The 24828-nt window shown below is 49.6% G+C and overlaps 2 protein-coding genes and 1 pseudogene across 2 annotated transcripts; 1 reads left to right on the top strand and 2 right to left on the bottom strand.

The window, feature by feature from the left end:
• Nucleotides 1-17746, bottom strand: part of LOC120017941 — a 75689-nt pseudogene extending 57943 nt beyond the window's left edge.
• Nucleotides 16361-16779, bottom strand: LOC120018041 (histone H2B). The gene has a single exon (XM_038961003.1). The coding sequence runs from the start codon at nucleotides 16776-16778 to the stop codon at nucleotides 16404-16406; it is 375 nt and encodes a 124-aa protein (XP_038816931.1). The 5' UTR covers nucleotide 16779; the 3' UTR covers nucleotides 16361-16403.
• Nucleotides 17747-23890: 6144 nt separating the features above from the next.
• Nucleotides 23891-24603, top strand: LOC120017961 (histone H1-like). The gene has a single exon (XM_038960925.1). The coding sequence runs from the start codon at nucleotides 23948-23950 to the stop codon at nucleotides 24569-24571; it is 624 nt and encodes a 207-aa protein (XP_038816853.1). The 5' UTR covers nucleotides 23891-23947; the 3' UTR covers nucleotides 24572-24603.
• The last annotated feature ends 225 nt before the right edge of the window (nucleotides 24604-24828 follow it).

The raw sequence follows: 24828 nt of genomic DNA, 5'->3' as shown, positions 1-24828 counted from the left end.
CAAGTCTACAAACCCCCCCCCCCCCCCCCCCCCCTCCCCCCCCCCCCCCCCACCCCCCCCCCCCCCCCCCCCCCCCCCCCCCCCCCCAATAGAGACAGGCCTAAAGAAGTCGAATAGAGGTCCCAGTACTCATAGGCCCTTGACACCGTGTCTCTGAACAGTGTCACATAGGAGCTGTACATGTTCTTGCTCGTGTACAGAGCTGCGGTCGTCACCCCTCCCTTTCCCGTGCTTTGTAGGACATTCTGGAGGCCTGCTAACACTTCGATCAAGGGAGCATGCGCTCCGTACTCGAACAACAGCCACGCAAAGTCCTCCGTGTCCACCCTGTCGGTGAGTCTGTATTTGTTGCCGTGCGCGTAGGCTCTACAGAAACCAAACTGTTTGGCGTACCACTCGGGCTCCAGGTGAGATAGCATGATGTTTATATTCTCTAACAGCACACTGAACCCAACCGCAAGTTTATCACCTACCCTCATCTCAAACAGCTTCTGTAACACCCCGACCGGAGTGACAGACTGACCTGGTTTGAACATGCGATCCTCTGGGATCGACACCGCGAGGTAATGTCTCCCTACCCAATCTAAGTGAGGGTGTGACTCTTCGATCTTGTCCGTGTCACCTGCTGCTTCCTTGGCCTCCACAGCCTTGCTAGTCTGGCTCTCTGACAACTTAGTTCTCAGGGCTTCTCGTTCTTCACAAGCTTCTTGGAGTGCCTCTCTTGTATCCTCCAGCTCCCGTTTACACAACTCAAGTTCATGTAGCGTGTGCCTGCTGGTATCACCCGAGCCGTTGACAGTAGTTTTTAGCGTTGTATCCTCTATCACGTCTCCTGCCGATGTTGGTTCTCTGTCCCATTTCACACATCCCGCGCTCAACTCAGTTCTTTGACGGAGAAACTCAATACTCTGTTTGTGCTCCACATCCAGTGACTTGTTAAGTTCAAGGATTTGACGTTTCAAGTTTGCTATCATCTTTATGTGGGAACAGTCATCACACTGACCAGATGACTCTTCTCGGGTCCTCTTTCTGCACAGAGAGGAACCACTGCGTGTGGAAGGCATAATTCAACAAACCCTCACCCGTATTACGATGACAATAACAACAACCCCTGTAGTCTGAGACCCATTTAACAAAAAAACACACACTGCACATTAAAATGTAATAGATAGGGAAGACTTTATTCAGTTTCATAAACAGCACAGGGTTTGGTCCTATGTTTAACAAAGACTTCTATCATGAAACACAGACAACACAAACAGTTCAGGGGTATGTTTGGGTAGAAAACAAAGTATCATTGTCTATGAGAATACCACACCAATGACTTTTGTACATTCCCTCAAATATCTTCTGCTCTCTCGGTTATTCGGCAATGTATGGGAACATCGTCAAGGGAGCGTTACATTTCTGGTGAGGTTCGCTTGCGACGCCTAGAACTCCGAAGACCCCTAACACCTTTAGGTGCTTTGATGTATATAACATACCGGCCACTACATTTCAGACCCTCACCGGGTATATCCACAGGGACCACCAGGGATTCACATTTGAGGTGAGTGTAGCGACCCGTGAGTACTTCCGCGCTGAACCGTCCGTCGTCTTTTAAAGATTCCCTTATGGTCTTCTTGGGGTCTACCACCAGCAGCAATGTTCTAGGAGTTAAACAGGTCCTCCGGACATTGAGTACGTTAAACCCTGCACGGTAGGACGTTATATCTATATCTATGCGTATAGTGAACATGTCCTTTCGAGGCGTTATGCTTCTCACTGGATAATTTGGTTGGGGTGTACACGTAGGTTCCACAATGATGCGAACTTCATCGCCTAACTTGATATCAGGCAAAAGATTACAGGGAAAGTTGTGAGGAAGCCACGAATAGTCGGGGCTTCTCAGGATCCGAATGTTATCCACATACTTGTTCTCCATCATGCAGAACAAAGGACAGTTGTCCAGGGCGTTCTTGATAGTGTCCAGGCCTTTATAATGACACATTATTGTGTAAAGGGCACTACCTCCTACTCGGTATAGGAAGATATTTCGCTTCGAATGTGAATCTGCCAATGACCCCGAGCTTGAAAGGAGACCGGTTGCGTTGTTGGACGAGATAGACATGACTACAGGGGGAGATCAGGGGGAGTTACTACAGGCCTAGAACAAATGGCTATTATATACAGTGCTAGCCCTCGTACAATCCCCACTTAGTACCCTGGCTCATCTATCCAACCATATTTGAGTCATGGGAGAATAGCTGACCAAGGCTCCTTTAATAAACACAGGATAAAGGATCCAACTTTTATCAATGCATAGACACAGAAATGAACCAGGGCAGTTCTGATGTAGCATACCCTATTGCTACGGTGGCACCAAGCAAGCAGAGGACATATACACACTGAAGTCACACAAGGGGAACTTTATTGTGTTTCATACATCACAGGGCATTATGGTTGGTAACAAAGACATCTATCATGACACACAGGCAGTTGGGGGACATGTATGGCCCATAACAAATATATGTTCTATGAGGACAGGCCACCAGTCACTTTGTAGACTCCCTCATTCCAGTTAGCCGGCAATGGCTGAGAACATCGTCAAGGGAGCGTTACATTTCTGGTGAGGTTCGCTTGCGACGCCTAGAACTCCGAAGACCAATCCTAAGACCTTTAGGTGCTTTGGTGTATATAGCATAATCAGCATTACGTTCCAGAACCTTACCGGGCATGTCCCCTGGGAACAGTTTGTGAATGTGCAACCTTCATGTTACACATTACGTTTGGGGAAAGGACCTTGTGTCCTCACTGCCCGAATCATCCATGTCTCTATTGGCTAAGTAAGTGTACCATGTCAATTGGACTCGGGTAGATATACATTGCTAACAACGTCTGGTCAAATCAGGCACCTTTTCCATCAAGGAAGCCACAGATAGCTGAACACTTTTAGCTCTGCGCTTTATCAGGGTTACAGCGTCCTTGGAGAATCCATCAATCTCCGTTATTGGAGTAATTTTCATCTTCAATGGGTAGGGATTCATTTTCAATGTGGTTTCCCAATCCGTTTCACCGCCCAAAGTATCACCGCCGACCTGAAGTTTCTGAGATTCCTTGTCAATCTTCGTCAATATTTCTCTTTGGGACTCAGACAGTCCTTCAGTGTTACACTTAACCTTTGAAAAACCGGCACTGGCACCAAACGTACCACCTGTCACCTCTGTTTTCACAGCTAATTCATTACAGAGCTCTGTGGCAGAGTCCAGGCCTTCTATAGCGTCTTTGTTACATGTTGAGAAGATATTGAATGAACTGTAATATCCACCCACTGTAATAGAGCTCACAAATGCGTAGCCCCACTCTCGTAGGAATTCATCTATATTGCTGTGAGGGTCTTTGTTCAGTGTGTCCATGTCCTGTTTCAGGGCGCTACTAGGCGTATATGAGGAAACCATCACAGAACCCACTTCACAATGGTAAGTGGTAAGAGAGATGGCTACGTTGTTGCTGGTCGACACACTTTTCTGTACCATGGTTTCCACCGCTTCGGTTTTGCTGAAAGACGCTTCTGCCGAAGCGGTTATGCCGACTAAAGATCCGGACGCTCCCAGGTGTCCCGAAATGGAATCGCTTGAGCCATCATTGTCCCTTCGTGAGTGTTTGCCAGAATTGCCTTTTTTATGGTAATTGGTTGTCCTGACGCACTTGATAGCCTTGTTGAACCTCACAGTTCCGGGTACAGTGAACTCATTTTGCCGTTTGCATCTGTTCAAAAAACTGGACATGTGTATAGCCTCCAACTGTCCAAGGCCATGGGATGTTATGGAATGACCTAAGGGGAAAGTGTAGACAGAAACCGAAGTGTCACAGTAAGCTGCCAAGCCCCAGTCGACCACGATAACGAGTCCAAAGCTCAGTCCCAAAGTCAAGGTTATGACCATGACTGTGATGAGGCATACTTTCTTTGGTATAGTACAAATACACTGAATTACACGAGGTCCCTGTTGGTTAGCATCTCTCAGTTCGGACACGTGTGGTGTAGCCCGGTCTGTCTGGAGTCCTTCTTTGTCATCAACGGCAGCGACTGGTTGTTCGTTCCGGACCGTAAGATCATTAAGACCTCGTACCATTTGAACTACATCTGGACATTGAATCCGAACCTTCTTTCTGCAGATCACAATTACTACCACGACCACAGCCAAGACAGCAATCACGCCAAGTAATACACCCGGGTTAAAAGTAGTTGGTTGAGCCGGTATAGGCTCACACAGAACATCGTGAGTGTTATTACCCAGGGAGATAGGGACAAAGCCTTCTTTGCATGTGGTATGGGGAATACATAGAATACAGAAATCAGAACAATGGAATCCGTCCTTACACCTACAGGTGTGTCTCTTAGTCAGATCATAATAAGCTCGTGTTTCAAAGTTTAGGTTGGGATCACAGTATGGTTGTAGACGACATATTCTTTCCCGGTTGTACGATGTCCTATATTCGTCACTCTTACAAGGTGTACACTGGGGATCTTCACAGGTTCCGCTGTCACCCAACCTGGTCCCAGGTGGACACTTGCAACAATTGTTGTTCAATCCACAGCCTTTGCTCGGGGTAACAAGAAGCACCAGCACCAGCACCAGTAATGTAAACATGACTGCGAAATGGTTTGAAGAAAGAGACCAGCCTTTTTAAAGCCTAGTCAAAGGTTTCACAACAATCCAACTACGGAGGAACCTTTCAACCAATATGTAAGCAGAAACTAAGTAAGTGTTGTCCAACCACTGTTAAACGTATCTAAGTAGAAACGTCCAACAGTGGAGGATCTATTCAACCAAAAGTAAAGTCAGAACGTCCAACAGTGGAGGAATCCTCTACCCAATGTTAAACATATCTATGTAGAAACGTCCGACACTGGAGGATTCCTTTATCTAAGCCTCATGCCAGGGGATTTCCAGATACAGGGTATATATATATATGCAAGCTGTAACAACTCCCTCAGCATTCGCATTCACAGAGGTCCTACTAAGTTGAAACCCAAACCATGGGGACAACCATGAACATAATCTTAATAGTAGTTCTTGTTGCTACATACAAGGTCCTAGCCTTGACCAAGACCTACAATGTCCATTGTCTTAGCGGCTCAACCCTAAGGGTAGATGCTCCTGACATCAACGTGTTTTCCAAATATAAAGACTATAAGGAAGTTGTCTGTGTTACCTGCGGTGTAACGAACTGTAAAGAAACAAGACTGTTTGATAACTTCAAGAAGAAGAATGATGGTGACAGAATCGTGAAAGTCGGTAATTTGGCTGGACTAAGTCTGAAAAAATACGGGTCAGATGAAATCGAAGTGTCCTACAAATGTCCTGGAGGAGATGTCAAGAAGGTACTCTGTTACACCAGTTCTACCATGAAACAATGCCTGACTACTCAATGTGATGAATGCAAGAATTCAAAGAACTGTGAGGTCTATGTCGGAACCAAGAAGGTTAGTTCTGGTAGAGTGTCTACAGCTAGAGGCACCTATCAAGTTGATACAAAGACCTCAAAAACTGAAAAACTTAAACAGTCCCTGGAAAAGATCAAGACATTTGTCACCTCTGACAAGGCCAAAGGGGTAGCATCGGCAATAGGCGCTACAGTGATCAACAACAAAGACAATATCCTCAAACTAGCCAAGGTTATTGGAGTTCCTGAAGATTCCATGAAGAACATGGATCAGATCATTCGACTGGGTAACTCCTTTTACACGAGAGATTTTGATGGGGGACTAAAGGCATTGGTTGAATTGACTGGTCGGCCACTGAGCGAAGAAGAAGAGGAAGAGATCGAGACCCATTTGGAGGACGGTGAGATCAACTACACCAATCTATTTAGGTACCTCGAGGCTGAAAAGGAGGACCTTGTGAGAGGCCAAGATCTACACCAGGACCACCCAGACAAAAGTGTCCTCTTTTGGGAAAGTTATTGGTTGTATATAATTATCTGTGTTGCAGTAGTGTTGATTATCAGTGCAACTGCTTGTATGGTATGCTGTTTTTGCTCTTGTATGAGACAGAAATCCAATATGAGAGCAACTGTGTATCATCCACATGCGAAACTGGAAACGTCCACAGCTTTTTAAATGTATACGTTTCTAACCACAGCCACAGTTAAATGGCTACCTTTGTAACAGGCTTATGTAACGTCTATTATGTAGTGAATGAATATGAACCTTGGATATGGCAAGTGTACAATCAATGTTTTGTAGGTTTACATTGTTATGGTAATGCTAATACGTTTCTCCAATATTAAATATACATGCAAAGACTACCGACTCTGACCTTGGTGTGTTCAACCCCATTTAGATAGCAGAGCTCATCCTTAACAATGCAGATTGACCGTGTATCATCCAACCAGTAGTTATTCATCTCCGTCGAGGAATATTATTACAGGGTTTGTCTCAAATCGAACGGCGAGGTTGTCCCTGTACACACAGCTCAGTATCGACCGGACGACAACCATGTCTGCATCCAGGATCATTGAGCTCACCCAAGATGCCGAGGGCGTACCTTTAGAGGTCTCGACTCAGATGGAACTTATTGTAAACTGGACCAAGGTGAACGGATCGGGGACAACACGGTTTCTACTCAACAACACAGACTCTGTGCGTCTGTGGTATCAGAAGCTCGACCGTGGGGCTGATATCAACAAACATTTCATAGAAGTACACATCAATAAAATGGGGTCAGAAGACATGTTTCTGTTTGTAGACTCTTTTCATAAACCTGTTGTTTACCTATGTGAACCTCGCCATGGTACTGGTGGTAAAGTTGACCAAAGCCTTGAGTTCGGGGAACTCCAACTTTCTAATTAAAACACACAGCAAGGGCTCACCTTTCCTACCGAGGACCATTCATTCAAACAGGGCTCGTGTATCCAACCAAAGGTACTTCTACGGGCCAAACAGGGCTCATGTATCCACCAATGAGTCATGTACTATACCACTATTCAGACTGTAAAATATATATAGAGACGTGCAGCTCAACACAGTTCCATTATTCACAACCTCTGGTCTGTAAAATGAATTGCCAGTTGTTGAACAGTTACAAGGACGACATTGCCGAGAGGCATGCGTACATCAGACCTATCGTGGATGGGGTCCTGACGAACGACCCCGATGATGTGAATCTACTCAGGTATTTTCACAGTAAGGGTAATCAGGTTAAGATGATGCATGAGCTCATCGAACACTGCCTCCAGACCGAGGAACTAGCGGCGAGATTCCTCAAGGTGTTACGTGAAACGAATCTGTACTTATATAATGACCTGAAAGAAAACAAACCACGGGGAAAGTTCGGTGAGTACAACCACATATATAGTGAAACAAGGCCTGGAATGGATCGTCACGCTCTCTATAACTAAACTACTCTCCTGTGTCTTTGTGTCAGTCAGGGAAGATCCTCCCGTCGTGGAATTGACGGACAAGGTACGCGCTGCACTCGGTGACAAGATCCACCATCTATGGTCCATGACTATGATACCCTCCTACAACCGGAGGATCACAGATATCATGTCCGCGCTAGACCTACTGGTGTTTCACAACCAACTGCTTCCAGAAGAACGTGCAGAGTTCCAGTTAAACCGCGACCATGACAATGCTATGATTGTGCAACTGGAAGACATGTGCAGGGACACTACCATCCCTGAACCGAACCGAAAGTTCATCTCCTTGGCAGTGTCTTCCTTCAACATGCATGTGTTTGATATTCCCAACATTATAAAGATGCGAATGGAAGATGTCTTTGTGTATGTGTAGTACAGTGCGTCCTGTATCATGTTGTTTATCTGTGTATTATAAAGGCAATAAACACTGGTGAAAAGAACTGTTTCTATATGTTTCCCTTTATTGGTAGAGGGTCCTAGTTGAGCACTGACGATATGGGGACAAGAACCCTTGTGAGGTCCCAAGACGGGATGAAATCACAACCCTTATAACTCATCCTATAACTCATATAGAGTTGAAATTAATATTGGTGGAACACATGTCACAAAGAGTATGGCACAGAAAACACTCTCACAGACAATCCAGGGTGATATAGTTTATTGTACACAACACAGACTTGTATTACAGATCACACTGTCCTTAGTACTGGTGCACTGTTCTGCCTTCTTCTTTATCACTCACATTAAGATCCCACATCAATATCCCATTTGTCACCACAAGGTACATTTCACATTGCTGCGTCTACTGTGAGTGAGTCTTCGCAGTCGAATCGGACTAGACCGTCGCACACAGAGAACCCGTACTCGGATCCAGGTCTCGGGTTCTTCAGGGTCCACAGTTCGCAGACGTATTTCATTGTCTTAGCCATTAATCGGCAATCCACCTCGGTCCAGTACTTAGCCCCGATCGTCGCCGGGATCTTTGTGAACCCGGCCAGCTTCATACCCATTTTGTAATAGTCGCAGTCCTGAGAAGAAGCGCCCCCGACTCTCCAGAGTAGACTCTTCATCTCTTGGCACCAAGAGGAAAAGGCCTTGTGGTTGGTCACCACTCCGGTCATCAATCTCTTAATTCCCAGTCCCCTCGGAACTATGTTATAATCGGTGCCACACAGCGCCATGAAAAAGAGCTTTTCCCTTCGCTCCGTCTCGTCTCGGATTACATCTGGTTTGATACGCAGGTAAAAGTGCCTGCCCGCTCGGTTCATCCTCATGAAACGACCGTAACTGCCCCTCGGTACCATTCCGTTCTTGTACGCATTACTCAACTGCTTGATGCCGCCCATGACACGTTTCTGGTCTTTGCTCTGTGCCACGCTATATTCCGCGCAGTCGTCTAGGTAGGGCTCGGGGACCTCGTCCTCCTGCTGACACAAGATCTTCCTCTTCACACCGGTACACGGCGGGGTAGCCGACTCGGAGCCGGATAGCGGACTCTGGTCAGATGCGGGGCATATCGTTTCGAAGATGTAACACACCGCCTTTGTACTGACACAGCCCTTGTCTACCATGAGCCCCAACTGATCCAATCTGTCCCGGGCGTTCGACTCAAAAAACCTAGACAGGAAGGTGCGGTAGAGAGATCCCCTTATCCCGACACTGTACAGGTGCATAGCTACTGTTGTCTTAAAGTTGACGTTAGCGTGCTTGTCCAGAATGACCTCGAATGAGTCGTGTTCCTTTCGAGTCATCGGAAGCAGGTACTCGTCCTCAGCGCCGATGTCGCAGAGCACTCGGAACCTATCGTCACTCGAAGCCAAGTCCATAAACCTAAGCTTGGGTGGGTTCTTGTCAGGAATGTCAAACAGCAGCTCCCCGAAGGTCGACATGTGCATGTCTCGCTCCTCGCGGTAGCTCTTATTGTCTAGCCTCATAGGTAATGCCCTCGCGGCCACCAGCCGTCAGCACGGCCACCAGGTCCGAGTCTCCTGTGCACACGGTCACACTACCTTTCAGAACGTTTGCCAACTCCACGAGCAGCGTGTCGGCCTCTATGCCCGTACACGCTAGACAGGCGTCTCTCAGCGTAGACAATTGTACAGTCTCGGGGTCCGCGAAGGTTGCCACAAAGATGCCCTCGTGTCCCTCAGGCCTGTCTATCGAGCCGTCGGCATAACTGGCATCTAGGTCTGACAGTTCACACTCAGGAGGGTTCAGCTCTTCGAACGCGTCGGCAAGAAGACAGTCGTCCTGGCACTCCTGGTACTCCAGGTACTTCTGGTGGAAAGACACCAGGTTATCGACCGAGGTTCCCTCTAGGAGCTGATCCTCAGAGGAGTCCCCCTTGGCGCCGGTCACTAGAAACAACTTGTTTTTCATACCCATGTCGGCCAAAAGCTTCATCATGGTGTATTCTATGGCGCACAGATTACGCTTACAGAAGTCAATGTGAGGCGCGGGTGTATATTTTAGTCTCATTTCCCTCACAGCAGGTTTAGGAGCTCTCGCTCCGTCCTTTACAAGGACTACACACTGACTGCCTGTCCTTTCCGAGATGTAACAACTCGCCAGGGTTCTGGCCATGCTAACTATGGACGTCTGAGGATCATCCCAGATATAGTCAGTCTCCTTCACTTTGTGGATTACCATGAGATGGTCTATCAGAGTCCAATCCTGTTTTTGCCACGGTTTGTCGATCAATTCAAACGGCGCCAGGTGAGGGTTTGCGAGCATCGCGTGGATGGCCTTGTGTTTCAACCCCATTTCGGTCAATGTGTTATTCAGTGGAACGGGCGCGGGACTGAGTAGGTCGAAAGTTTGTCTAGAGGCACAGTGGAACCGGGCAATATGTAGCCCTGGGTCCCGCTGTACGGTTGGAGCTCTCGGCCCTCGCTGGAGACAATGGGCCCTGCTACAACGAACTGCTCTAGTGCTGGCGACACGCGAGCCCTGTTTGGATGGTTTGCAAGGGAGCTATTGCGGTGCTAGCAAGGACACTAGATGTGCGTTTAGTACTCTTTACCCTGGTCGATTCCAAACAGGAGAGACTGAATCGACTTCTCGGGTGATTGTCACCGGTACACTCTTCCTGGTGTTCACTTTCGCTTGGTTGAAAAGTATGTTCCTGTAACACAGATCGGTGGGCTCTAATCGGGGGGACTCTCCCCTTGCATTTGACGCTCCGCTGGCCTCGAGTCTCTCGACTCTCATGTTCACACACGTAGGAGCCAGACAGTTGAGCACCTGGGAGCAGAAACAGTTCAGCCACGGGAACTTGCGGCGCATAGTCTTAGAGATCGTTGGCCTTAAACAACTCCGTATGGTAACCTGGTTGGTGCCTGGTCTGACTATCACCAGATACGCAGCAGACCGCTCTGCCATGCTGGGGTACGTGAGCGAGAACATCAGCCACGTAAGCCACAGTTGCGTGTTGTATCGCCACAAGGTGGCCTGGTCAAGAATGTCTTTGTTTCTGGTCTTAAGCTCCAGCAGTGCTACGTTTCCGGTTACGGTGTCGTGGGCCACTAGGTCCACCTCTGTGTAGAAGCCCCATGTGCAGTGGATGGACTTGCAGCCCCGCGTACAGCCGTTGTGGTACGTGTAGGATCCGGGTTTACGGGACCTATCGGGCGTTGGCACACCGGCAACCTTGAGGCCTGCGCAAATGGGAGCAAGACGCAGAGCCTCGAGCTGCGTGAGAATGAGGCGGGATACGGGGCCTACGTCGCACAGTCTCTTCTTTCCGTTGAACACGCCCTTGCACTGAGAGTCTACCGCAACGCCTATGCCTGTGGACATACGGCTCCTATCCCACAGGCGTCTGCAGGCGTCTGGAGTCAGGGCTCTACACCTGAACAGTTGCAGCAGCGCTTCCTTGAACGCAGACCCCTTGGAATCGGGCGCGTTAAGGTTTCTTAGGTACTCAGGCAGCCACTCGAGCGAGCTCTCGGGGTTGGCGTTCAGGTCCTTCACAACCCTGGTGAACAGATCCATGCTTATCATATTGTGCCCGGTTGAGCGCTTCCTGCAGCACATGATAGAAGTTAGGGTTCTGGTGATTCCCTTAACCTTGTACCAACGGTGGTCGGCTGTAGACTTGGCACACAGCTCACCACCGGAGCCCCGGAACTCGATCGCAGGGTCCTGGAGCTTCATTGTATTAAATGTTCTATGAGCGATAGGTTGCTGCTGTGAAAACCCTGTCCCTTTGTGAGAAACAGAAAGTGGCACGGCTAAGTTACCCGTAGTATTGCACCGTCAGTAAGTAAAGAAGTACAAAGCAGAAGCTGGACGGATCAAGGATCAAGGGATCCCCTGTTAGAGATTAGAAGATATGAATCGCAAAAAAACAATGATGGGAGGCGTTGAGTCTCTGATATCCGGGAGCAAGGAGCTGTTTAACAGCAGAAAGTTATGGGTCCCAAACGGCCCCCTACTGAGCGCGGCCCGTTTCAGGGGCAAGCTGGGAGCCTCCATTGCTGTCATCACATCTCTCACCGTGGGGTTTCTTACCATTCCCAACAACATTCTGTACTTCATCAACAACAAGCATGGTTCAAGGACCACATGCAGGCAGAACTCAGACTCGAGTACGACTTCCTCCTCCGAAGGCAGACCTGACTACGAGTACGCGTACATCCACTCGGGGATTGCCCTCATCACGCTCGGCTGTCTTGCCATGGTGGTGAGCATAGTACTCAGCTACTTCGCCTCCAAGAGCAAGCGCAAAATGGACGACTCCGAAGGCCCCTACAGGCGTCCAGAGGCCGTCAGGAGCACCAGGACCGTGATTGCGTGCCTCATCATGATGAACATTGAGCTGTTCATGGCTGTGATCGCGGGCTGCATGGAGCTGCTTTACCAACCTATGATCAGAGACGCACAAAGGTTGCATAACATGGAGTGCGCTATCGCAGTGTTCAACATCATAATCTACATCATGTACGTGGTGACCATGGTGCTGACGTCAACCGTGCTAAAGGGGAAGCACGAAGTAGCCACCACGGTTGATGCTCCACGAGACATGCCCGAGACCGTGCCCATCCCCCCCACAGCTCGTGACTACTTCAGCAGAAGCATCAACTCTTACAATTCACAGTCGAGTTTCATTTAAGGGCCTCTGCCCCTCGGCTGTATGGGCTGAGACTTTGTGGGGGAAGGCTAAAGGGGAACGCAGAGCCACACAGGCAGTCACCAGCCCCTCAGGGCTCACCAGCAATAGAGAGAAGCAGATGCTCTGTACTGGGGCCTTGGGAAGACATGACACCAACCTTGCATGCAGTCCCTCAAGAATAGACCCTACCCTACGTGCCATTCTAAACACTTGTTATATTACACGTGGCTTAATTTATATTTAGTTCCTTATTAGATCACGGAACCGAATGATACGTCGGCGACAGCAAGGGAACTATTGTCCAACCCAGTGGCCCACTATCCTGTTTCACTTGACCATACCCCTCATAAGCTTTGCTATGTATGTGAATAAATGACAAGGGAACAATGTACTGAGAGTCTGGTGAGTTTTTATTGACACATGTTCAAAGAAAGTCATACATTGTAAATAGGCACATGTCAAATGTTAGGTGTGTACGGCGATGAGAACCCATACAGTGTCCGGTTCATATTAGCGGTAATCGTCACTTCTTTATTACAACCAGAGCAACATTGCAGCTAGGACAGTGGTAGACAGTGTCAAGAAACTCATTCTTGAAGAAGGGGTATAGGCAGCATCCCACCACACACAGGCAATTTGCTGAGATGTACTTAGAGCCTCCAGTCCTCACACAGTCAGGGGGTAATATCAGTCCATTAGCCATACACACAGAAAGAACACGACGTTGGTTATAGAGGTTTCAACAGAGACATTGCAAACCTCTGAATAGCTCTCTGACAGCAACTACAACTATCTTCGCTCTCTAATCAAACTCTTAGGACAACCTAAGCTTAGCCCCTATCCTATCCTACCCTCGTAACTCCTTCATCCATCTCAGGTAACCGCAGACTTTACTAAGGCTATGGCGGCCTGGTACGACTGCCTCCTCTTGAAGGACAGGACCCTGACAGATTACGAGAAGGAAAAGCTGGACCGTGTGAACGTGAGAGCCGACAGCGCCGAAGGTGGCGATGTGACTATAGGCCCAACGGACAGTCTCTTCACCAGACCCATGTATGTGCCGTTAACGCACTACCACCATCTCGACGCCCTGTTAGCCATCATGGCGTGCTACGTCTCCCCGAGAGTGAAAAGTTTGTGCGACTATCCCGTGAGACATGTTCACATTGAACCAAGGCAGCTGCTCCATCACGCATCACAATCCCCCGTCAAGTCAGCGAGGAGAGGAGAAGAGTAAGCAAAGTATAGATGCGATAAGGTTAAAAAGAGAACATCACCATCCTATTCACACTACACACACAAGTGGAAAGACACTGATCCAACCTGGACATGGTCCCCATAGCCTTATGTGGCCAGTGACCACAGCCATTGACGGAACAGCCAGCCCTCAAGACATGGACTCCACTGCCAGCTACCAAGACCTGAGGCTCATTTCAAATCGTTACACATTCACTGTACAGCATGTGCTGATGACACAGAATATGAATAAAAAGCTCAACAGCCCTTCTCACAGTTCAGTGCCTGTTGTTACATTGACTATTCATCTCTACCCCTACACCTGTCTTTCAGTCATTACTATGCAAGGCATACCTCGCAGTGTTTCGTATCCCACATAGGATAGACTGTGCACTCCCAGCACTTACACAGACGAGGGGTAGCACTATGCATCACTTTCTCAACTCTATTTCAGGCACAACTTAGTGTTTACATTGGGATGGAAATGTAGCACATACCCCTGACAGACATGGTCAATTAGTCAGCCCTAGCAAGCAACTCCCGAATGCACTCTGTGAGACTGAGACAGAGTATCATATTGTAGCCTAAGCCAGGTGCGTATATTATAGACGCAGAGATATTTAGCCAGAGACTAGGACAGTGTGTATGAGAGACAAACCAATAGACAGGGGCGAAGTGCAGCCACTATCACCTACATCGGACGAAGAAGGACATGAAACCAACAGTAGGGGGGAGCGACGGGAAGGTACATGCCGAAACACACCGGGTGACAGGATGGTTAGGATTACTATCATGCTCACCAGACACAGTGGTCCTAAACAACAGATATGTTATTTCTATAGTTTTACAATACTTTTGGAAATAGTTAGTTGATAATCGGGGACAGCCTGTCACTTCGCACACAGGGCCCTTGCCCGTAATGTGGCGTGTGTGAATTCTGGGGCAGGATGTTTGACTAGTATCCACTTGGTGGTAGTGTGGTACAAGTAATAAATGTAATAACCCTCCCGTTGTCTCGGCGGGTCAGAGTGACCCCGGGCAGTTCCGAGTTGATTGCCCGTGTCTGTGTGTGGGTCAGAGTGACCCTGGCAGCGTTAGCAAGGTGTATGTTGTAACCCTCCTGCCCCTGTGTGGGCGGGGTCATAGTGACGTCAGAGGGGTCAGAGTGACCCCGGCGGCGTTAGCAAGGTGTATGTTGTAACCCTCCTGCCCCTGCCCCTGTGTGGGCGGGGTCATAGTGACGTCAGAGGGGTCAGAGTGACCCTCGGCAGCGTTACCAGTCGCTTCCCCCGTGTCTGTGTGGGTCAGAGAGACCCTGGCAGGCCGGGGTCACTAGTGACCCAACACCACCACCTGCTGGATACTAGTAAAAGGTCCTGCCCCAAAATTGACACGCTCAACATTCCGGGCAAGGGCCCTGTGTCGAATACGGCCCTCTGTCCCCCATCGGGCCCTTGGGCCCCGTGTGAGTTTGGATATTGAATCTAAAAACGCCCCCCTACAAACTACTTTCCCTTGGTTGTGGAAATTGTGCCTTTCGGGTATGGCTGTTGTTACACAACCTTCCCCTTGCCTCGGCGGGTCAGAGTTACCCCCGGCCAGCGTTACGAGTCGATTCCCAGTGTCTGTGTGGGTTAGAGAGACCCTGGCAGCGTTAGCAAGGTGTATGTTGTAACCCTCCTACCCCTGTCTGGGCCGGGTCACAGTGACCCGGGCCCTGTTGTAGGCCCTGTGTTATGAGTTGTTCCCCTCTGTCCCGGGGGCTTGGGTCAGAGTGACCCCGGCAGCGTTAGCAAGGTGTATGTTGTAACCCTCCTACCCCTGTCTGGGCCGGGTCGGAGTGACCCCGGCCCTGTGTTAGGAGTTGTTCCCCTCTGTCTGGGCCGGGTCAGAGATCCCGGCAGGGACCAGTTGTCCCCAACAACTCAGTGCACGACCTCGGTGCTATCACACGGGGAGGCCAGCCGAGCGTCCCGGATGGGACCGAAGGGGCCGAAGGAGCAGGCAGGGCCGACCACGCGCCTCGTCCATTCGCGTGCCTCGTCCCATTCACGTGGCCACCGTAAGCAGGGCGTAGAGAGGCTACTAATATCGTCAGGAAGAAGAAGAAGAAGAAGAAGAAGAAGAGGACGAGGACGAGGACGAGGACGAGGAGGAATACGACCCCGCCGAGCGTGAGCCCTCCGCCTACGACAGTAAGCAGGGCGTAGAGAGCCTACTAATATTGTCAAGAAGAAGAAGAAGAAGAAGAACAAGAACAAGAAGAACAAGAAGAACAAGAACAAGAAGAAGAAGAAGATGAGGACGATGATGAGGACGACGACGACGACGACGACGAGGAATACGACCCCGCCGAGCGTGTTGCCTCCGCCTACGACGCCTCGCAGTCCCGGTTTCAGCGCGGCTCAGGTCCTGGAACAGATATCCTCCAGCGTCGACCAAGAAGACGAAGAAGACTACTGCGATTCCGAAGAGGAGGACGTTTCGGAAGATGAATAACAACTTAACAACTTAACAACTTCCCCCTCTACTCTGTTAGGCATGTTTTCCAGACACACATTCATTTGTGATGGATTTGCTTTTTTCACTGACGGGGTGGGTGGCTCTTAAAAGAGCCTTTGGGTTAGTACAGCACTCCAAAATGGGCTGTTTACTTGGAGCTGGTGTATTTGGTCACGGCCTTGGTGCCCTCGGACACAGCGTGCTTGGCCAGCTCTCCGGGGAGCAGCAGGCGCACAGCGGTCTGGATCTCCCTGGAGGTGATGGTGGAACGCTTGTTGTAGTGGGCCAGGCGAGAGGACTCTCCGGCGATACGCTCGAAGATGTCGTTCACGAACGAGTTCATGATTCCCATGGCCTTGGAGGAGATGCCGGTGTCGGGGTGGACCTGCTTCAGCACTTTGTACACGTAAATGGCGTAGCTCTCCTTCCTCGACTTTCGGCGCTTCTTGCCGCCTTTCCCTGCGGTCTTGGTGACGGCTTTCTTGGAGCCCTTCTTGGGCGCGGACTTTGCTGGCTCTGGCATGATGCTGATGCGTCGAATGATGGGCTGGACTGCGCTTTCCCCTCTTATGAAGAGGAAGCTAAGCAAATTCAGCGGCCGTGGACACGCCCCTGCTTTCTCATAGGCCCCTGCTTTCATTTGCCCAGTGGAGCCGAGCCTTCCACTCAGAGGCTGCCTTCCCTAACAAAGACCTGTGCGCCCTACCTCCCCAAATTCCATAGCCTACGCTATTTTACCGGTGGGGAAAATGTGTGTTTCAAAAGGGGGTTAATGCATATCCTACAACCGTTGCACCCCCCTTTTTGGACTTAGTAGGGCTTTCCCAGCCACTGTCGCCTTTAGGTTCTGAATCTGTCCTTCTGCCCCTGAACAGGCAGTTAACCCACTGTTCCTATGCCGTCATTAAAAATCAGATTTTTTTCTTAACTGACTTGCCTACTTAAATAAAGGTCAAATAAATCAATCAATAAAAGGTTGGGTGCCGTCGAAATACGACTGTTTCTAGTCCTGTCATCGACACTCCCTGTCCACTCAAGAGCGGCTCATAGTTTCTTAACTCTACAATCTGCATACGACAATGGAATTGGCCCTTTTGAAGCGGATGTGGGTGGCTCTTAAGAGCCTTTGGTTTCAAGTCGGGATGTTTAGACGTTCCGAAAAGAGTGCGTTTAACCGCCGAAGCCGTACAGGGTGCGTCCCTGGCGTTTCAGAGCGTAGACCACGTCCATGGCGGTAACGGTCTTCCTCTTGGCGTGCTCGGTGTAGGTGACGGCGTCACGGATCACGTTCTCCAGGAACACCTTCAGCACACCGCGGGTCTCCTCGTAGATCAGGCCGGAGATACGCTTCACGCCACCACGGCGAGCCAGACGGCGGATAGCGGGCTTGGTGATTCCCTGGATATTATCGCGGAGAACCTTACGGTGACGCTTGGCGCCTCCTTTTCCGAGTCCCTTGCCGCCTTTGCCTCTTCCAGACATCGTGTGTTGTTCGCTAGTGGAGTTCAAGTGAATAAATGACGTATTCCGCAGTGCGTGGTGCTCTTATTATCTGCAGTTGGAGGACCTGATTGAAGCCAGTGGCACAGAAAGCGCGCGCTTTTGCCTGGCCTCTGTTGCAAAGGGAAGGAGGGGAGGAGCGATAGGGGTTCTTCCAAGAAGAAATGAAAGCAAGGCCAAACAGTGACAACTGGGTCATCCACTAGTTGTCCATGTTCCACAGTAGTTGAATCAGCTGTGCCTCTCCAGGGCTACAACAAAAATGCCTACTGGTAGGCTACTCTACCCCTGGAGTTGGGAAACACTGATTTAGTAGAATTCAACCCACTGCAGTTTCCCCCCAATAGAGACAGGCCTAAACAAGTGGAATAGAGGTCCCAGTTAGAAAGGACAAACGAAGGTGACTCTTCCACACACGTAATAACAAGTACTAACACACCAAACCTTCATGCCCTAATTGAGACACCTTCAAATCCAAACGGGGAAACAAAAACACATGGAATGCCATAAAGCCAAAGTGGCCCGTTAATGTCACCTCGTCAGTCATGTTGCTATTGAAGGCCGTGTAATATAACATCATTCTTCTTTTTTCTTCCCTACACAGGATCCGGCCTGACGGTCAGGGAGTCAAGAGGACACGAGGTGCCGATGGGAAGGGTGGTGATACCTCTGTAAGGTGAAACAGCAGTAAAACATTCCTCAGACACACACACACACACACAATGAAGGGATAGTTTTCTATTTCATACAGAGGTGATAGGGATGTGCAAATATTGTATTGTACTTGTGTTCACACACCAATAACAAAGCGTCTTATTATGGAATGAGTGGAACATTTTTAGGCCAGATAGCACTATGGGCGCCAGATGGCCTCAGATGTTGCGTCAAATGACCGCCACAGAAATAGGGCTCATCTCAACAGGTCATTTGAAAAGGGACACGTACTGGCAATTGATCAATGGGTGCAGTTTATTCACATCTCAAATGTCACTAGCTTTCATCTTACTACTTATTGTTGCCATAATTGTCTCAGGCCTCGGGTTTAGTACATCAAGGAACAGAGATTGCCTTTTAGGAGAAGGAGTGACAAGCTTTCAACTAGGTGGGATAGAGCTAGTGTCACAAAGTCACTTTGTCATAGCAGGTTAGGAGAAATAGGTTCAGGTTAGAAAAAGGGTTAGGCTTACCCTAAATGTCACTTCCCCTCGTAGTTGTACTCTGTGTACGCACAACCGACTTACAAGTCATCACACAGAGAGCACACTTGAAGCGCAACTGCACTGTCTGGAAGACAGCGCCTGACTGAATTGGAATCCCTCAAACGGCACACTAACTGCATTCCGCTTTATGATGTCACAGTCAGGCCCTCGGAACACCGGTCCTCAACATTCTCAAACACCTTGGATACCGAAGGCAAACATTCTCCATTCGAACGATACTCTGTCCGAGGTCGTGCTCGGGGCCTTATGTTCAACAGCAGGTTAGACTCTGTCACTTGTTCCCTTCAACTGCTTGCATTCCCCGTATTATCAACAGCTGTGTTCCTCTATAGGCTACACTACACAGATACGTCACGTGTAGAGTACAATAACAAATAACACAGGGCCTGTTACCACACCCTATAGGCTAGGAGTTTCACTTGGACCACAGTCACATCGGTAGTAAATAGCCTACAGCGTAACTGACGGGGACATAAAGGGGAAATGGAAGGGGGGGGGGGGGGGGGGGACACAGCACAGTCATGTCTAACAAGTATGATCTAACCATGTGCCAGGATTCCACACAATACACCCAAATCTAACAAAAGGGATGGAATGAGAATACATCGATATATGGACGAGCAATGTCAGAGCGGCATAGACTAACATACCTAAGAATAGAATACTGTATATCCATATGACACGAGTCATGCAAACTAGCACCGCATGATGAAAGTGACCGGTGTTCCATTAATCAAGCGCCCAGTGATTTGGAACACAAACACACACCTCACCACGTTGCAAAACAGGAATGAAGACATGATTTAGGTCGAGATGCAATGTTGACACCCTATGCTTCCTTTAGGAGCTCAAAGGAATAGGTCAACCCATATAGATAGGGAGGCATTGACCAGAAGTCATGTTGCCAACACTGCCCTTCAATTCATTCACGCCTAGAAGGAATACATACGTCTGCTCCTCATTCAAGCCACATAGGGAGGGATCTTGGCACCACCTGCTGGATCAGAAGTGCTACTCGCAATGGCACACAGAGAGAGCATTTATCCCTCAACCTGATGCAATTTGCACAAGTATGTGGTCCAAAAAAAACCACTAACTACAACAGATCATCAAATAGGCAGAGGTTCCAAAACTCCAAACACATGTTCATGTAGAGTACCTCCAAATGTAGATTGGAAGAAATGAAATTTAACATGTTCTCCTAGGTCATGTGAGCATTGCATTGTGGAAAAGTATGACTTTACAAGAGCATGTCTTGAAATGTGAAGCGTGCATTTGTAGATGAATCACAGAATAGGTTTGGTGAAAAAGTAACTGTACGTCACTGTGACTTCATTTGACTGCTCTTAAATCATATTCACTTGCACATTTTCTGCTGCTTTATCTCCTGCAGATATGGAATACAACGTTCATGTGAATGTATGTTTGTCAAGTGTCAAATGAGGGTAAGTTACATAGTACTGCTTTATTAAAAAAGGATTGCTACTTTTCTCTCTAGCCTAGTGCACTCTTTATCTGTAGGCAGCTGCAAAAAAGGTCCACATGCCATTATATCATATAGCCTATAGGACAACTTTTTCTCCACGACTACATCTTACACCAATGCACCCCGAGAAAGGTTTTGTTGCAGTGACCAGGGAAAGTGTGTGGGAAAAAACGTGGCCGATTCTGTCTCCAATGTTGGATGAGGGCTGTACTGAACTGTGCCTATAGCATGTCACAAATCACTCCAACGGGAAATAGGTCTTGGCAAATGTCCTTTTCAGCACCACGGAGCTCCGCTATTATCTGTCTCGTGAGTGCTGAATACAGCAACGCATGCGCAGAGATGTCCTGTCTGCTTCCTGATTTGGCTAAAGGTTCGCCTCCACTTTTTGCCTGTGCCATGCGTCTGACTATAGTAGATTATCCCTTTGGATTGATGCCTTTGCATTCAACGGGCTATGTCGTTTTCCCACCTCTTTTGACCGGCGTTCTTTGTATTCGCCGGGTGCTTTATAGGCCCATCACTTTAGCTGTGTGATTTCGGCATTTAACCGGCAGCCTGTATTTAGGGCCTTTACTGTGTCTTATCATTTGTTTCGATTGCTGAGCAAATCTTCTTGCGCTTAGGTGATTTAGCTACACTGTAAAAAAAAACAACACAAAAACCAACTAACAAATAGACTCATTCAAGTATGCTCTACATCGGTGCACTCAACATTGACATACATTCGAAACAAAGAACACATGAAGAACACAACAAAGAACACTAAATCTCACTTCAGAAGTCGACTTCTAATCTATGCACTTCTGAGGCAGTTACTTCCTTATGAAGTCTATGCAGCAATGCAGCACTGGTGATTTGCAATTATGTAATTGGTCAACTAACGTGCAATAGGACTAATCATTGCAGCCGCTTGTGTCCTGTTTCATAACAGCTGTTTTGCAAGCCCTTGATGATTACATCTTTTGATTCCTGCTGTCCCGATAGCTTTTCTCTTAACACCTATAACGAATACAAACATGACTGGAGATATAGAAATACTAAAACGAAAGCGTTTGCAGGACGCCATTCTGATGTCTTCATGCGCCAAGCGCACTGTTGAAAAGAACGGTACTTCCGGTTCCACGTCTAATATAAGTTCCCAGATTGCGCAATCGACTCCATTCAAAGTCTCACCGCTTACTGACATCTAGAGGAAGGCGTATGCAGTGCATGTACCCTCATAGCTTGCATGGGGACTTATAAACTGATCTCAGAACAGGGACATGGATTTATGAAATCTCACTCCCTGACAGGAAAAGTGCTGCAGAAGGAGTTCTGTTTCACTCAGAGAAATAATTCAAACGGTTTTAGAAACTAGAGAGTGTTTTCTACTTGGCGTCGCAGGCCACCCACGATTTGATGCCGTATTTGGCCGGCTTGCTGGGAATGTACTGTCGGAAAGGACAGCGTCCTTTCGGCGGGGAGAGGGGAGGGAGAGGAGAGGAGATTAGCAGCGTCATCGTTACCGGCTCACCATCGGGGCGCACTGCGTTTACGTTACACGCAGCCGCCGCCGCCCGTGCTACTGCCGATTGCTACTACTGCCGATTGCTACTACTGCCCGTGCTCTCTATGCTACACGTACATACACAGATACATAGACTGCTACCGCTCTCTATGCTACACGTACATACACAGATACATTGACTGCTACCGCTCTCTATGCTACACGTACATACACAGATACATAGACGGTACCTCTGAACGGGACCAGTTGTTCGTCCACCGCCACTTCGGGCCCCGGGTTGTAGAGGGCCTGCAGCCGCTCCTCCCACAGGTCCCACACCTCTCTTACGGCCGCCAGTCTGTCGGTGGCGAGTCTCGCGGGTCTCGACTGGCGGTCGTCGAATCGCAGCAGCCTCGAGTACTTGTGAAACACCTTGAGCGGCATGGTGGCGCGAAACACGGTCCTGCCGCTCTCGGCGTCCCACAGGCTTACTGTCGTAGGCGGAGGGCTCACGCTCGGCGGGGTCGTATTCCTCCTCGTCGTCGTCCTCATCTTCTTCTTCTTCCTGACAATATTAGTAGCCTCTCTACGCCCTGCTTACGGTGGCCACGTGAATGGGACGAGGCACGCGAATGGACGAGGCGCGTGGTCTGCCCTGCCTGCTCCTTCGGGCCCTTCGGTCCCATCCGGGACGCTCGGCTGGCCTCCCCGTGTGATAGCACCGAGGTCGTGCACTGAGTTGTTGGGGACAACTGGTCCCTGCCGGGGTCACTCTGACCCGGCCCAGACAGAGGGGAACAACTCCTAACACAGGGCCGGGGTCACTCTGACCCAGCCCAGACAGGGGTAGGAGGGTTACAACATACACCTTGCTAACGCTGCCAGGGTCACTCTGACCCAAGCCCCCGGGACAGAGGGGAACAACTCATAACACAGGGCCTACAACAGGGCCCGGGTCACTATGACCCGGCCCAGACAGGGGTAGGAGGGTTACAACAAACATACTTGCTAACGCTGCCAGGGTCTCTCTAACCCACACAGACACTGGGAATCAACTCGTAACGCTGGCCGGGGGTCACTCTGACCCGCCGAGGCAAGGGGAAGGTTGTGTAACAACAGCCATACCCAAAAGGCACAATATCCACAACCAAGGGAAGGTAGTTTGGAGGGGGGCGTTTTTAGAATCAATATCCAAACTCACACGGGGCCCAAGGGCCCGTTTGGGGGACAGAGGGCCGTATTCACACAGGGCCCTTGCCCGGATTGTGGCGCGTGTCAATTTTGGGGCAGGACCTTTGACTAGTATCCAGCAGGTGGTAGTGTTGGGTCACTATGACCCGGCTCACACAGGGGTAGGAGGGTTACAACATACACCTTGCTAACGCTGCCAGGGTCACTCTGACCCACACACAGACACGGGCAATCAACTCGGAACTGCCCGGGGTCACTCTGACCCGCCGAGACAACGGGAGGGTTAAAACACCCAGGGCCACATCAGGGGACGGCAAACCATCTGATTCCCTTGCCAGACATCTCGGCTCACTACACAATCAATGGTGCTCGCAATCGGATGCACTTTTAGGCCATTTAGGAGACAAATAGCACAGGAAAAGCAGTGCGCACAGCTCCAGCCGACAGTCGAACGGTGAGGTTTTGAGCGAGTCGCAACAAAATGCACGGGGCTTCTGCAGCCCACATGACTTTATTCTGAACGGAGACAAGTCTGCTCGCTGGGCCGTTCGCTTTTGGGCCAAAAACACGGCTCCGTCGGTAACTTTTGGACCGATATTGGCGACCAGAAAACACAAGTGAAAGAGAATTTGGCCAGCCCGGAGAAGCCGAGCTGGGTGGCTTGAGTCTACATGGTTCTCATGTCGCGTTTAAGGCCAGCCCCCTGCACGGTGTGGAGCTTCAATAGCGCAGAGCAGCGTCTACAGCAAAGTACTCCTCCTCACAGACTACCGTAGTGTTCAGTAAGTGTGTGTGTTTACCGGACCATGGCAGAAGTCGCACCAGCACCCGCCGCCGCCGCGCCGGCCAAGGCACCCAAGAAGAAGGCAGCGGCCAAGGCCAAGAAAGCGGGACCCAGCGTAGGCGAGCTCATCGTCAAGGCGGTGTCCGCATCCAAGGAGAGGAGCGGCGTGTCCCTGGCCGCGCTCAAGAAGAGTCTGGCGGCAGGCGGCTACGACGTGGAGAAGAACAACTCCCGCGTCAAGATCGCCGTCAAGAGCCTCGTCACCAAGGGCACCCTGGTCCAGACCAAGGGCACCGGTGCCTCCGGCTCCTTCAAGCTCAACAAGAAAGCCGTCGAGGCGAAGAAGCCCGCCAAGAAAGCCGCGGCCCCCAAAGCAAAGAAGGTGGCCGCCAAGAAGCCCGCCGCGGCGAAGAAGCCCAAGAAGGTAGCAGCCAAGAAGGCCGTCGTCGCAAAGAAGTCCCCCAAGAAGGCCAAGAAGCCCGCTACACCCAAAAAGGTCGCCAAGAGCCCAAAGAAGGTGAAGAAGCCCGCCGCAGCGGCCAAGAAGGCGGCCAAGAGCCCCAAGAAGGCTACCAAGGCAGCGAAGCCCAAAGCAGCCAAGCCCAAGGCAGCCAAGGCCAAGAAGGCAGCCCCCAAGAAGAAGTAAAGCTATTCCAAACGGTGTTCGACTCGACACATGTTGTTACCACAAAAGGCTCTTTTAAGAGCCACCCACCTCTTTCCATAAAAGCGCATGTCATTCCATGTTCTACCTGTCGTGCAAAAACAATGAAATGATGACAAGCACACCAGGCTACTTTTAGGCGCCACATTTTCCCACTCTGGGTGTGTGCTGCCCGGAGAGAGAGATAGGGAGAGGCATATAATAATAATAATAATCATCATCGAGTGGCAAAATGGCGT

The sequence above is a fragment of the Salvelinus namaycush genome, chromosome 2, assembly GCF_016432855.1.
Source record: "Salvelinus namaycush isolate Seneca chromosome 2, SaNama_1.0, whole genome shotgun sequence".
Lineage (NCBI taxonomy): Eukaryota > Metazoa > Chordata > Actinopteri > Salmoniformes > Salmonidae > Salvelinus > Salvelinus namaycush.
This window is presented reverse-complemented; position numbering and strand designations above follow the sequence as displayed.